General features: G+C 43.4%; 1 protein-coding gene across 1 annotated transcript; it reads left to right on the top strand.

Annotated features, from left to right (window-relative positions):
- Positions 1-22: 22 nt before the first annotated feature.
- Positions 23-1,876, top strand: snai1b (snail family zinc finger 1b). Its single transcript, XM_054784727.1, has 3 exons — positions 23-394; positions 529-1,062; positions 1,142-1,876. The coding sequence occupies exons 1-3, from the start codon at positions 310-312 to the stop codon at positions 1,321-1,323; spliced, it is 801 nt and encodes a 266-aa protein (XP_054640702.1). The 5' UTR covers positions 23-309; the 3' UTR covers positions 1,324-1,876.
- The last annotated feature ends 13,724 nt before the right edge of the window (positions 1,877-15,600 follow it).

The following is a 15,600-nucleotide window of genomic DNA, read 5'->3' as shown; positions in this document are numbered from 1 at the left end:
AGCGCCGCCAGAAGCGTAAAATGCATGAATTAGATTTGCGATTCACACACTGGGCACCTGTGGTGAATGTCGCTGTCGGCGCCCCAAAGACGCTGGGTGTGTCTCTGGGCGGGGAAGTGCCCACCCACCCCGCTGCTTCTCCTACTTGACAACTATATGAGGAGGCGACCGTGCAGTGATTTCTTACCACACTTTTGAGCCTCGGTGCATGCTGCGTTGCCTTTCCGTCTCAACAACAACAAGAAGAAAGAGAAGAGGCTTCTCGCACCAGAGCGTGTTCCACCGTGGGAATTATTCTTAGACTTCAATATGCCTCGGTCGTTCCTTGTTAAGAAGTATTTTTCCAGCAAGAAGCCACCATGCTACAGAGATAGCCACCTCGAGAGCCAAACTGGTATGTAGATGTGTGAACTTTTGGAGTGCAACACAAACACAATGACGTGTAAGAAGACTTACGCTATTGTGCTGTACTGTGCCATGAGAGTATCAGTAAAATCCCTCCTAATTTGCTTTATTGTGTCTTGGCAGCTTTTGTTCCAGAAAGCTTCCCACGGGCTGATCTTCCAACCCAGAACTCTGCCCTGACCTGCTATCCCACAGACCCGTTCAGCAGCGTGGACACCCTGCCTGCACCCCTATCCCCAGTCACCCCAGCCTCCCTCCCGCCGTCACCGCTCGGACCTCTGGACCTCAGCAGCTCTCCTTTCAGCAGTAGCGGGGAAGAAGAGGAAGACGGGAGCCGTTCTTCGGACCCGTCCAGCCCAGACGTCATCCAGCCCATGTATCACTGCATTTACTGCAGGAAGAGCTACAGCAGCCTCTCCGCACTGTCCCACCACCAGACGTCCCACCACCAGCTCCCGGTGCGCTCTCCTTCACCGCCCACTGAGGCGTCGGCGTCACGGCCAGCCTTCCATTGCAAACATTGCCCCAAGGAGTACACCAGCCTGGGTGCCCTGAAGATGCACATCCGCTCCCACACGTTGCCATGTGTGTGTCCCACTTGCGGCAAGGCCTTCTCCAGACCGTGGCTGCTGAGGGGACACATTCGCACACACACAGGTTGGTCTTTTTTCTACTTGAGCTTGTAATATTATCATTTCATCCTTAAATGCTCTAGCTCATACTTTCTTTCATTCAGGTGAACGTCCATTTGCGTGTCAACACTGTAACCGGGCCTTTGCCGACCGCTCCAACCTCCGTGCACACCTGCAGACGCACTCCGAAGTGAAGAAGTACCAGTGTGGCTCCTGCTCGCGGACCTTCAGTCGCATGTCTCTGCTGCACAAACACAATGCCTCTGGATGTAGCCCTGCTACGTAGCTCTCATTCCCACCTTGAGGACTTTGCCTTGAGTGCCTTTTTTTAATTGCAGGACTGTCTGTATTTCCTTTTAAATTAATGGCTGCAGCAGCCTGTGTGTGTGTTTGTGTGTGTGTGTGAGGATGTGTGACATGAGAGCAGCTGGACATGCAGTTAAATCCCAGGAAACTCCCATTGGTGCCGGCCGGTCCGGGACTCTGGCCATGTTGCAGCTGCTTGGGTGTGTTTTTTTGTGCGTATGTGGGGATGCCATTCCTTATTGTGCATACATGATGTGTGTGTGTGTGTGTGTGTGTTGAGACAGCTGCCCGTGAAGGTGGGTGACAGGTGACCCTCCGCTCACCCATCCTGGAGCTCCGCAGGGTGTCATCACATATGAACGGACCACTTAAGCTTGACCAAATGACCCAGTTTGCTTTCACCACTATTTCTCTGGTGTCTTAATGGTATGTGTGTTTTTTTTTGTTGTTGTTTTTAAAGGTTTTGACCATTTTGTTCATCACATGCCTCGTTTGTCCATTGTTAACCTTGCCACATGTAAATAAAAGCTTTGTTGTAGAAAAAAAAACATCCTTCCTGTGGTGGTTTCAACATGCTCCAATATTATTAAACATTTCAGCAGGCATTGTATGGATGTACAAAGTCTAAATGAGTTCATCAGGACAGATGTGACAGGTTCTGAATGAGAAGGTAGAGTTGTGTGTGTAAGCGGGAGCGGGAATGGGTTTGTGTGATGGTGAGTGATTGGGGGAACACCTGCCGGGCTGTCAGCGTGCACTTAGAGGCAGACATGGACGACACATGCTCAAGAGAGGAGTGAAGGGGAGGAGAATTTGTTGCCCAAATGGGAGAAAATGTGCATGAGAAATACTTTTTTGGAGAAGGTGAAACTGGAAATGCCACTGACCCATTTCTCAAAGATGGAAGCAGGAAACATTGGAGATCATGCCCAAGAGAGGCGGTCTCTGCAGATCCAGCCAGTCTGTGCAGCCGTCTGCTCCACGAACTCCTCTGTTACCTTAGAGGAACTTGTGGAGGAAGTGTGTGATTAATGCTTACAGCTGAGGGGGAACATGCAGGACACACATATGGCAGCAATGTGTCTACAATGTCCCCCCCGCTGCCCTCCTGACCCATACACACTGACGCCAGCGTGTCTTGGTGAGGTAACAGCGTGTTTCCTGCAATGGCTCCCTGTGTTGAGAGGTGGATGCACGTTTTGGTGTGTGTGTGTGTGTGTGTGTGTGAGGGCAGAAGGAGATAGGCACTCCAAGGGCTGCATCTCAGGTTGCATGACTTGGCTTGCCCAATGTAAACACCCCCAGAAAGACACATGCATGTGGACAGATGCATGCACACACTCGCAGCTGCATGCAAGCAGCCACTGAATAAAGTGTCCCTGCGGGATTTTTTTTTCTTACTTTATCAAAGCTTACTCTTTACAAAAGAATACCACACTACAGTATTTTTCGTTCGGCTGTTTTGAAATACAACTCTTACACCTTGATGCTGTACGATGTGTAGGTGGCCGTCTATCACTTTGTGGCTTGGGGGCAATGAGATCACTGGCCTTGCCACCTCTTTTTTTCCCCACCCATGTGTGGGTGTGTGGGTGTGTGTGTGTGTGTGCACACGTTTGTAATATCATACTGGTTGCCTCAAAGTGTTTTAGTGTTGTCAGTGTCATACATGCAGCCCCTGACTAATGTGACATTCCTGAGCCATTAGTGACAGATATATAATACTGCTGTGTCACAGAGAGGCTGTGGCTCCGTCTGCTGCTCTTTAGTCCAAGTAATAATGTGCTTTTCCCCAAACGGGAAGTCATGCGCATGTGATCTGGAAGAAAAGGGAATTGCCGTCATTTGTGTTATTTTCAAGGCAAAAATGCAATATCAGCATAATTCATTTTCTACCGCTTATCCTGTTCACAGGTGAGCTGGAGCCTATCCCAGCAGTCTTTGGGAGAAGTTGCGCGACACGCAAGTTTATGGACTGTGGGAAGAAACCAGTGTACCTGGAAAAAAAACACACAAACTTCAAGATTCAAAGCCAGAGCTATCTGGCTGTGAGGCAGACATTCCAGCCACAACATCACTGTGTGCAGAGCCGGCTGGCCCATTAGGCAATATAGATGGATGCTATATTACCTAATGGGCACAGCCGGCTCTGGCGCTGTGGCTTCCAAAAAAAACAATGAACAATGAAACAATGAAAACAAATGATAACAAATAAGCTTTTCATTTTTGTCCATAGTTTTACATATACAGTAGTTGTGTATAGGTATTTTATATACAGTAGCTTTTGTATGTACAGTAGTTCTTTTCTTTTCTTTTCTTTTCTTATATATACAGTGGAGCCTTGGTTAGCGGCATTAATTTGTTCCAGGAAGGCCAACTCTGACCAAAACGGACACGGACCGAATCAATTCTTCCCATAAGAAATAATATCAACCCACTTAATCAGTTCCAGAAAGCCAAAAATGTTAACAAAAACATATTTTTATAGTTTTACAATTATAGTTTTACACGCTAACCGGGGCGGACGCAAACTGAGGTTCCACTGTAGATATTTGCATAGTCTAACTCTATCTTATAAGTAGAGTTATTGTGTGCAAACTGCGTGGTTATTTAATTGTTTGATGTTGATTGGTGTATTTATTGCTATTATTATTATTTATTTTCTTATTTCCAGGATTTTTATTTTGTGATAAAGATATTTACATTATATTTAAGAATTTTTTGGTATTATTTGTAAGATGACAACCATGTAAATTGGGTCACAGGTTATCTTACAAATTAAAGACAATGGTGAAAACAATGCCATTCAATTTCTTTTCTAAGCTATGTAAATCGCCGGCAGACGGCGTCATCTAAAACATCGCCTCGGGCGCCACCTCGGCTCTGATAATTCAAGAATAATTTAAGAGCAACCTAGCCTATCCTAGCTGATATGGCTGCGTGAGAGGCAGGCTGATCACATGTCAATCACACGACTGACATACAGTAAATGGTGCATCTCAATAAATGTAAATATTGTGTGAAAATGAATTGAAGACTAAAAGGCCATTTTAAAGCACAGGAAGCCTGTGCAGTTAATTTGTTGATTAGAGTGTAACACAAGCAGTTTATATATTATAATACTCAACTTTTTCAACATTTTCATTTCATTTCATTATTTGTAAGCTTCGATCATCAAAATTATTTATAAATTGTAAGAAATACATTTTTGAAACCTTTCACTTTGTGTGTAGTGGATGTAGTTAATGTATGAGTTCCACTTTTTGATTTGAACTTCTGAAATAAATTAACTTTTCCACTTTTCAGATAGAATAAGATGCACCAGTAAGTCACATCAAGTCGGAGTCTTCAATGAACGTAACATCCACAGGAGAACGCACACAAGCATGCAAACTAACCACAGAAATATTTGAAAAGGAATTTCATAACAATTTTTTGTCTGTGCAAAGACTTTGTTTAGTCATGTGTGGCGTCATATAAATAAACGCCTTGTCCCAGCTCCAGTAGTTAAACAAGCTTTGCATGTACACCACGGACGAAATCAACTCCAATGAAACAAATGTGTTTTTTTTTTTCTTCCACTCAGTATACATACTTTGTGGTAATGTTTGGGACACAGGAAGTGGCCTGTCAGTGGTGTTTGAACACAACACTTTGAAAAAGTGCTGATATGAAGCATCTGGGTGCGGATACACCTCTGTAAGTGCATGCGCTGGATGAGCGACTTTTTTGAGGTTGAACTTGTTGCCCAAAGAGTTCAGTATACACGTAGCAGTCTGGATTGTGGCGCTGATTGACTTGAGAATCAGATTCAAGCCGGAGAGTTCATTCACTGGGTTTAAAATTCACACACTCTCGCAAAGATGTAGTGCTCCTGCACGATGTCACTGTCACTTCATCTGCATGTGATGTTTGCTCATCTTTTGAGAATAACTGATAAGAAAGACAGTAAAGTGAAGCAACTGGTCAGAGTCAGAGCTGGAGATTAGACGCAAGGATGGACTCAGCAGTTATGTTTGTGAGCCGTTTATCAAATCAGTAAGGAGTAGAATTGGCTGAGGAATGCCACATGGTGCGGTGCACATTTGATCAGTGACATGTGCTGTGAGGACTCACTGTGCTGGCGGTCCTCGTGAGGGTGTGGTCCAATTCTGGCCTTGGTAAATTGTTAACACGCGGATGATGCTGACATGAGTGCAACTGTGTGAACTCGGATCACGGACCAGTTCTACCCAAGCACAGGATACGGCCTCCAGCAGGGGGTACATGCCATTTCCTGTCCAGTTCTGCACTCCTGCTGTCTACTTCAATGGGCTGTGTGTGTGTGTCATGTGGCCGGGGCTGTGTTTTCTTCTCAATACAGACCTTTTCTGTCCCACAGGGTCAGAGGGTAGAGGATGAGCCGTAAAGGGGCATGATGGTAAACAGATGATGTGTGTGAAAAGAGGGCTCTTGTGTCACTGCAACGCCCAAAGCCACACTAACAAAAGTACTGAGACACAACTCCTAAATACAGTGGTGTCTTGTTTAATCGTTATTAATCCGTTCAAGAAGGTCCGACTCAAACCAAAACTGACTCTAACCAAAGCAAATATTCCCATAGAAAGTAATGTAAATCCAATTAATCCATTCCAGACACCCAAAAATGTTAACACAAAACAGAAGAAGCAGATCTTGTCAGGGGTGGACTGGGACAAAAATTTGGCCCTGGACTTTTTGGTCCAGACTGGCCCACTACAATCTGTGCACATATACTGCGCCAAGTTGCCCAAGTGATGGACATACAAGCATACAAGGCCTTTACTAAACAATATGGTATGATCACCTGCTGTTGTGCCTCGTAGTGCTCTCTCTCACTCTCTCTTATAGTTGGGCTGGAGCGGGGACAACTAGACACACCTGCACCTGATCTAGGCTGCCTTCCACTTGAGGGTAGGAGCAGCTCGCTCATCACTGACAAGCTTCTCCTGCACTTATCCAGAAACTATACATTGACAACATGTCCTCAGCACATTGCTCAGCTATTAATTGCTCTAATAGACAGTCCAAAAGCAGTGGTGGAGCTACGGGGGGGCCAGTGGTGGCTGTGGCCACCCCGGTCACTCTCCGGCTACCCCACTGGCCATCTGGACCATTCAGGTATCAATTTATTGCCCCCGCTATGTGAATAATGGTCTCACCTTGGCCAGCCCAATGAAAAATGTCTGGCTCCACTACTGCTCCAGTGCTGTCATATTCCAGAAATGTAATCTACCTGGAGAGTCCAGAAGTACGGTACATGGTGTTCAGTGCTCAGAGACATGGCCAAGGTAAGAAAGGCTGAAACCCGACCACTGAACAAGAAACACAAGTTGAAAGGCTACGACTTGGTCAAGAAATATCTGAAGACAGAAAATGTGCAAAAGTTTTATGGACTGATGAGATGAGTGACTCTTAATGGACCAGAGGGTTGGTCTCGTGGCTGCATCAGCCATGGGCAGAGAGCTCCACTCCAACTCAGACCTCAGCAAGGTGGAGGTGGGGTACTGGTAAAGGCAGGAATTATTAAAAGACCCCCAAACCTACTGTCACTTTCTTTTATGACTTTTCTTTTATCACTTCCTTGCTCACCTGACCTAAGCCTATTGAGTACTTGTGGGCCCTTCTTAAACGTAAGATTTGCAGTGAAGAAAAAAGGTGCACCTCTCTGAACAGCGTCTGGGAGGCTTTGGTTGCTGCTGCACAAAAAGTTGATGGTCTGATGATCAAGAGCCTGACAGACTCCATGGATGGAAGGCTATTTCATGTTCTTGAAAAGAAGGGTGGCTTTATTGGTCACTGATTTATTTTTGGAAATATCAGAAATATTGATTTGTAAAGTTTGTGTTGTTCGTTTATCATTTTGACAGTGAGATGGGAAATGTTTGTTTTTCTTTGAGTTGCCTGATAATTCTGCACGCGTAATAATCGCCTAAAAATTGTGCACACAGAGACAATCTCAACAAAGCCAAACCTCATTTTCACTTTCTTAAATATTAAAGTTTGAGGTTTGAGGTATTAACATTTTGGTTTGACCAAGAGCACTGTTGTTTAATAATAAAACTAATAATCAATAATGCAACTTGCCTAATAATTGTGCACGCAGTGCAGGTAGAAATGATTAGTGAAATGTAAAAACAGCAGTTGGACATGCTCAAAACACATCACGTTGCACCATCTGACTTTGCAGATGTGCAATGTGGCATTTTTGATGAAAGCAACACTTCATAAAAGCAACTCATCAATGAGTCAATATAGTATGCTACAAGTAGATAACTAGTTTTAGTTGAAACATGTTTGCTGGAAGTAAAGTTCACAGACAGTTAAACAAGTGTTCTGAACCATTTACAGTGGCACCTGTGTTTTCCCCACCAATCACACATACACACATTGATTCAAATATTAATGTAAGTATAAAACCTCTGATATTAAAATTTGTTTGGTTGACCTGACCCAGGCAGAGCAAAATGTTTGGACACCCTTCTGCCAACTTTCCACCGAGGGCCGCGTACTGGAAATGAAAGGATGCAGGGGGCCACTTTGATATTTTTATGTATTTTCACATTTTTTCATCTGTGTGGAGTTTGCATGTCTCCAGGTACTCCAGTTTCCTCCCACATTCCAAAAAACATCCATGTTAGGTTAATTGCAGACTCTAAATTGTCCACAGGTATGAATGAGAGTGTGATTGGTGGTTTGTTTATATGTGCCCTGCAATTGACTGGCAACCAGTCCAGGGTGTACCCCGCTTCTCATCCAAGTCAGCTGGAATAGGCTCCAGCATACCCCCGTGACCCTCGTGAGGAAAATGGATGGATGATTAAATAATTCATTAGAAACGAATGAATTTGGCATACTGTACATCCTAGGTTCCCAAAGTGGGCTACGCGTACCCCTAGGGGTACCCCAGTATAAAAATAAAAATAAAAATAGAAATGAAAAACGGCTTGACCACATCAGCGCTGAACACTGAGATTTATGTAATGCGCTCGATGCTTCATGTGAACAACCACAGCAGGCAGTACAGTGCAGAAGAAAGGTGACAGCATGAAGTTGTTCATTGTTCTGTGCGCGTTAGACGATAAAATAAGTAAGTTTGATGATGGCGTTGTACATTGAAAGTGTTTAATCTTGAAGATTCTTCAAGGTCATTTATATTGTGTGCTAAATGAGAGCTGGTGCTGTGGCTAGTAGCTGTATGAGCCTGTCATTTGTTTGTTGACTGGATGCACCGACTGTTAGAAAGCCCCCAATTTTGAAGAAAATTGGTGCTTTCACGAATAATGTGTCTTCTCCGGCATTGCGGCCACTTTGGTCGGCGGCCCTTGAACACACCATGTGTGACGCAGATCGAGACTTTATGTGTGTGACTTTCTCCGATGATGCACAGACAGACGTGTATTTTCTATTTGCTTTCATCTCGTCTTGTTCACAAATGTTAATGCTGCGCGTAAATGCACAGAGGTGAGGTTTAATGATGTTAGCTCTGTGCTGCTGTGCATTTTTGCTTGGTGCACCATCTGATGCTACTGTATATGTGCTCATATGTCCATTTGGCTCAGTAATAAACCTTGTATTGAATTAATTTCCTTATTAATTTCTGTATGTATATGCCTTTGTTTTCCTAATTATTTATTTTATTTACGTTAACTTGTAACATGAGTTGTACTGTGCTGATTATTTTCATGTTGTTGCAGACCAAAGCAAAGCAAAAGAGCACAAAGATTACAGTTCACCACATCTTACCACAGCTTATCACTACTTGTTAGAAATACATTCACCAAACAGAGGACAAACCTGGCAGGAGATATCTTACCCCTCTAAAACCCCCTCCATTTTAAATTAGTAGCCTGTGTGTGCAGTTGAAAAGTAAGACACATTATTTTTTAAATATGATATCATAATGTATGACATATTTAATAATATGTCAAATATGTTTCATTGTGCGATTTATGTTTTTTAAGTGTACAGGAGTAGGGGGTGCGTGACTTCCGGTCAGATGTCTGAAGGTGTACACTTCTCAGCATTCTTCTTCCTTGCAAAACCCATATGTGTTTAGTGTTTCTTAAACTTGCTCACGGTGAGTTCTTTGCTCAGCCCGTTCCATAGTTCTACTCCACTTACTGATATGCCAGTTTTTAGTGTCGTGTGAGCATACATATATTTTAAATGTAGTTTTTTTCCTGAGGTGGTATCTCCTGAGGACAGTCTTCTCTTGCTGCTTTCTTAACTAATTAATAAGTTATAAAAATATCAGGGCTGTCAAAAATAGTGCGTTAACAACAGTAACTAGTCCATTTCATTAATTACGTTCACTTTTTTAGCTTAATTATCCCTGCTCTCTGTTATGACGACAGTCCACAGCACAGCGTAGCTCCCCACAGAGTCACAGAGTCTGACGCTCCTTTGTAACTTTATTCTGACCTGAACACATCAATGTATCTCCAACTCCAAACAAACACGTCTCTAGTCCCATTGGTCATTGCAACTACACTTCCTCATTGTCACGAGACGGATGCATTCATGGACACTCTGAACATCACAGCGTCTTTATTATGCGTGTATGTGTGGTCTAAATAAACAGAAATGCAAAGAAATACAATAAGTGGATATTCTTATCACTCACTTTGTGACTCAAAAGTACAATTTGCCGCATTTAAATTAAGAAATCCCAGAAAAGTCACTCAAAACATGTGACTTCAACTTAAATGATGTGGTGTTTTTGAATGCAACTCCTCATTGCGCATAATAACACAGTTAAAGTCTGATTCAAATATTCTGGTATTAAAGAAACTGGTGTTAGGGAAATAGATTTTCAGACATGTGTGCCATTTCTTAACTTGATTTAAATTTTCTGTTAATTTGGCGCTGTTAATACATACAAATATATACACTAACCAACCAACACAATTGGTTCCAGACAACCGTTCTTAAGTCGAATTGTTCTTAAGTAGGGGAAAAGGTAATATTACCAATGATATAGGTACTACATGTACGTGTATACATATACAATATATGTGTATGTATGTAAATATGAGTTTGGATACAGTAGTAATATTAAACAAGGATAATTGATGAAAAAAACAATAATAAAAATGATATAATAATACGTAATGATAAATGTTATTTACCTTTGAAGAGGAGTGGTCGAGCATACGTCGTTGGTTGTGGAGGAGGAGGAGTTATTGAAAAAAAGGACAAATCGTCGTCGTTGTTAGACTCTTCTAAAAGAGGTAGTGTTCTGTGGGCGGTGTAGAATTAAGCAGGCCTATTGACTCTTCATAAACTTTAATCACACGCTCTGTCCGAGTTGTATCACATAACTCTTAGCCTTCCTCTCTCCTCTTCCTCGTCTTCCTGTATCTGTTGGTCCCATTAGCAGTGTCACAGTGCCCTCTGCTGGTCAAGCATGTACCAGTATAAATATGGACTTATAAGGCAAAACACATGAAAATATAGACCAGTCGGCTTGTGTTCGTATCTCCAATAAATAAAATACAGTAAAAATGGGCATATTTCAGACATAGTGTGACATGGTGATTAATCATGATTAATTCATTTGAAAACAGTGATTAATCTGATTTAAAAATATAATCGCTTATCAGCCCTAAAAAGTATTTATGTATTCAGGCTGTGGCATTAAAACATTTGTTACACACACACACACACACACACACACACACACACACACACACACACACACACATATAAGGCTTGCATGTCAATACTAGACAGAGTCCAAACTGTGTGTTATATTAAAAAAGCAGGACAAGTGAGGAAATGTGTATTCTGATGCAAAGAGGAGGACAGAGGGTTGTGTTTAGTTTGGACCGGAGGATGAGTCTGTGTTACATTTGGCAGCACACAGCTGAAAAGCGTCTGTGCGGAATGTTTTTTTTCGTCTTTTTCATTCACTCCTTCTGCTTTTCACCTCCTGTTGTGTCATTTTGCCATTCCTTCTCGCCCTCTTATTTACCGCAGGTATTCAGGTATTTGCCCCTGAGGTGCTACTGGTGGTGCTGAGAGGTGCAAGGTGCACTTTTGTCCTCCTGTCAGGACCTGTGTGGGCCTGGGGTGGACTGCGGGGGGGGGGTCTGACCGAAGGACCGGGACAGTTCTATTGTCTCTACACATTCCAGTCATCCAAGAATACGGTTGGGAGTGAGGGAGGGAAGTTGAATAAAGGGGCCGGGACGGGTGGAGATCAAGCTTTTAATCTGGGGTTATGTGTGTGCGTGCGCAGAAAGCATAGATTTGCCCTCCCTCCTCTCCTCCGGCCTCGTCCCGTTCCATCCTGTCCCTTGAAGAGATGTGGGGCAGGGAAATGCACCTGCTTGAAATCCACACCCCAGGGGCAGACGCCTGTCTCCCCTATCTCTGACGTTTTACACAAACACAGCATGTGCCACACACACTGGTGTTCTCTTACACTCTTTAAACAGGACACACACGTCTTCTCAGGTATACTTGGCTTAAAACGTTACAAATGAAAATTTCACTGTTGCAAAAAAATCTGTCAATGTACATTACGGCCTTTGCCACTCAATGGGTCTTGCGCTTTTTATTGCGTTGCCCACCGTCGCGGAAAATTCACACATTTATACACAATTTCTGTGCAAGGGGGTTTGTGGTAATAATGGATGTATGTGCAGTTATTGTGTTGTAAGCAGGGAAAAACATGACACATTTGACAATGTTTCCTGTCCTGTTCCACCATACTGGCCTCAATGTTGCATGTCATGTGCATGCTTGTCTGTCCATTGGTGTAACTAGACCCCCTTCTGCAAGTAGGGACAGGTGTGCCCCCACCTGACCACACCCCCAGGCCACACGGCACCTCCTGTCCCCAACACCTGTCCCCTTCGTCTGCGCCTAGACCTGCACACTTGCCTTGCGGCCCCCCCCCCCGCACACTTATCGCTGCAGGAGGAAGGCAGGTTGCTGAGCTGTGACGAAGCGAGGGGGGATCTGTATCCGCACAGCTGTCCCCTCTGAAACTAAAACTCCAATGAATGTCAAACTCTCTGCTTGACCCTCTATGTGGCGTCATCCCCGTCCCCTTTATGTCTCTGTAGAAACAGATGGGAGCGGATCGTGACAGTTTACAGGGGCTTGTCCAGCCCCTAATTTCCAATACAAATCTGCTACAGGATGTTTTTTTTTTTATTTAGTATCCTTTTTTCCGCATAGGAAACAATATAAGTTGTAATAATTTTTTGTTGTGATAATGAAATAATTACGGCTGTCAAAGTTAACGCATTAGGAAATTTCCTTTAACAGCACAATTTTTTTTGACGCGCGATTAACATGTTGTTTGACCCTCGCCCCACACTGTAATTTGAGGAAAAGCAGCAATCGAAGTGGACCTCCAAGTGGGAACAAATATTGAGCAGAAATGGACAAAGAAAAGGATATTTTGAATGATAAGTTTAGCTTCAAAACCCTGGCAGATGGCTCTCGCAACAAGACAAAATGTATTTGTACCTACTGTCGCTGAGACTTGCGTTGTCACGGAGTACATCGGCTGGCAGAGAGAAGTGAGAAGATAAGCACTGCCGGGATTTTTTTCTCGTCATGTATACAGTGGTACCTTGGCATACGAGTGTCCCAACTGTTATTTTAGATGCGAATCGTCTCTCGGCTGATTTTCTGCTTTGAACTGCGAGCTAAAATGTGGGTTACGAGCTGCTAGTTACCGGCAGGCATAGCCGAGGACAGCTATTTGGGGGCTTGTGTCAATGTGACCATAACTGAAGACGAGAATGGATGTACTGTAAATAGCATTAGCAGAGCGATTTTCAACACATCAGCAAAACATAATGCACGTACATTGATCAAAATAAATGAGGAAATTACCAACGCTATAGAGAGAAAACAGCTAGCATGAGGCATCTAACAATGCGCTTATGGAACACGCCTATTTCAACTATAAAACCCTCTAAAAAACCCTCCAAAAACCTCCAACAGTGTTCCATTTACATAACATAACCTGCATATTTACCAAGCTACAGCGCATTGTTATTGTAGGAGCAAACACCGAATAACTATTTTTCTGCCGTAGTGACACAGCACCCCGCTCACAGCGCCTCACGCCACTACCGAGAGGTAACGGGCCCACTCCAAAACAATGCAATAGGACACCAAACAACCAAGTTACTTGCAAGGTATTAGCCCACATGCTTTGTTTGTACATGGTTAGATGGACTGTCTACATAGCTGTGATATCAAGCACGATGGTATCATGGTGACTTACTCGATGGACAGTCGACAGTCTGGTCTAGTTGGCCTGGGGCGTCTTTTCCAGTTGATTTTGGGTAGGTGGAAAAGCGTTTTTACCACTGCAGTTAGCACTAACAATTCTTCATTGGTTGTGATGCAGTCTCTTTGAGCAATGTCCTCCTCACCATATACACGATGGTGGCACTGTATGCAACTCAGTGCAGCAGAAACACTCCATTTCTGTTGGATGGCAAGTTCCACATTTACACCACCAAGCCATGCCGGTCCTGACTCTCTCGGCCCCCGTCTGCTCTGACGTTTCACTCTCACTTCTTAACCGCTCAGTCTGTAAAGCCTGTAGCTCATCCTCCGTATACGCAGACTCAATATGTGAAGTTCTGGATCCTCATTTGTTCAAAAGTAGTCGTCGGCGGTGGCTGAGGCCCTCACGAAGTCTGCTACGATTAGTAGTAGCAAGCGGACACACTCTATCTTTGCTGCTGTTGTTGACGGATGCCGCGTTAGTCGCTACGGGCTGAAATCAATGCCCCCAGGAAAGAAGTTCCGGTAATGCTTAAAATGACCAAAAACAGCAAAACACTGTAAGCATTTCATGTTATCATGAATGTGCCTGTTACTGCATGGTCACAACATGTACAGTATATAAAATGGTGACACGTTGGAGGTTTTTTAGAGGGCTTTATAGTGTGTCCCATTAAGTGCATCATTAGCTCCCTCATGCTCGCTGTTCTTCTCTCTTTACAACACACAGAAAAGGGAAAATACATGTATGTTCATGTTTCACGTAAGGATTGTGGATGATGGGCAAAATTCCCCCAAAAAGTGCAGTTTTCCTTTCAATGATTCAGTCCTATCCTGGCAATCATAATCTTTCATAGAAACGATGTTAAAGATTTAATCAATATATCATTTTTTTTGCGCTCTTCCACAACTTTTTTTGTCTTAGAAAAAAAACATACTCATACTTAAAGCATGTTCATCTCAATCAAACTGAAGTAGTTAGGCCAAAGGTCAGATTGTTAGCTGGCTAACATGCTCCTTGTCACTTCTACGCTGATATATGCTGTATTTGTCAGCAAGTGGTCATTTCTGTTCTTAAACAATGATTGAGTGTTCGGTTTCCCGGATTCAAATAAATGCGTCACAATTACGGTGTTCTGTGATTGTGAGCTCCTGATGCTTCATGAATTAAAACTGTTCAGACTCTATCCAGGTTCTTGTCAGACTTGTATGTATATTTCCCCAACAAGAGAGACACATTTAGCCAGAAAACAAAGGCAAATGTGAGAAAAGAAATGAATAATTCACTTTTAGCGACGGGGTGAGTGTCGAAATGGGGATTTTGTTCATGGAGTGTGACTCCTCAGTGACATCACTGTTTACACTTGACAAGGCTGATGTTTTCACCACTAATAAGAATGGTGACCGGACTGATGAAATTATGTTATTAAAAGAAATTAAACTGTCATCTGTGTGTGTGTGTGTGTGTGTGTGTGTGTGAGAGAGAAAGAAAGGGAGGGAGAGGTCACAGCAGCCTGAAGGCCGTTGTAAATTCCTCCCTGGCTCAACCAAAGACATTCTTCTCCGCTGTTTTTCTTTCTAATCTCAATGCTCAGATTACCAGCTAGAGGGCCTGACCAGATGAGAAGAGTTAGGTGGCATGCATGCACACACATGTGCCCAAACACGCACAAACACACACACACACACACAAACATCAGCATGCACCATCTGCCTCAAACCCAGAGGTGTGGATGCTCATCTACAGTGCATATCAGTTACTAACCAGCATAGTGAAAATGAAGTCAAATTGAAAAAAAAAGACACGCTGAAGTCATTCCTTAAGAGTGTGTGTATATATTTTTTTTAAACCCAAGGAAAGCAACCCCCTGTGGAGAATGCTGAAAGGATTCCCACATGACAGCTCCCATGCGGTGCCGCGCAAACACACACCCACAAATCGTAATGGAAGCCTCTAATAAAGCCTTTCCAGATGTGG

This window comes from Dunckerocampus dactyliophorus, chromosome 1 (genome assembly GCF_027744805.1).
Source record: "Dunckerocampus dactyliophorus isolate RoL2022-P2 chromosome 1, RoL_Ddac_1.1, whole genome shotgun sequence".
Lineage (NCBI taxonomy): Eukaryota > Metazoa > Chordata > Actinopteri > Syngnathiformes > Syngnathidae > Dunckerocampus > Dunckerocampus dactyliophorus.
This window is presented reverse-complemented; position numbering and strand designations above follow the sequence as displayed.

What these genes read in the sequence shown, in the direction of transcription:
- snai1b (XM_054784727.1), top strand. Translation starts at nt 310, where the DNA reads ATGCCTCGGTCGTTCCTTGTTAAGAAGTATTTTTCCAGCAAGAAGCCA. An exon ending in CCACCTCGAGAGCCAAACTG is followed by an intron (nt 395 to 528) that starts GTATGTAGATGT and finishes GTGTCTTGGCAG; the next exon opens with CTTTTGTTCCAGAAAGCTTC. An exon ending in ACACATTCGCACACACACAG is followed by an intron (nt 1,063 to 1,141) that starts GTTGGTCTTTTT and finishes TCTTTCATTCAG; the next exon opens with GTGAACGTCCATTTGCGTGT.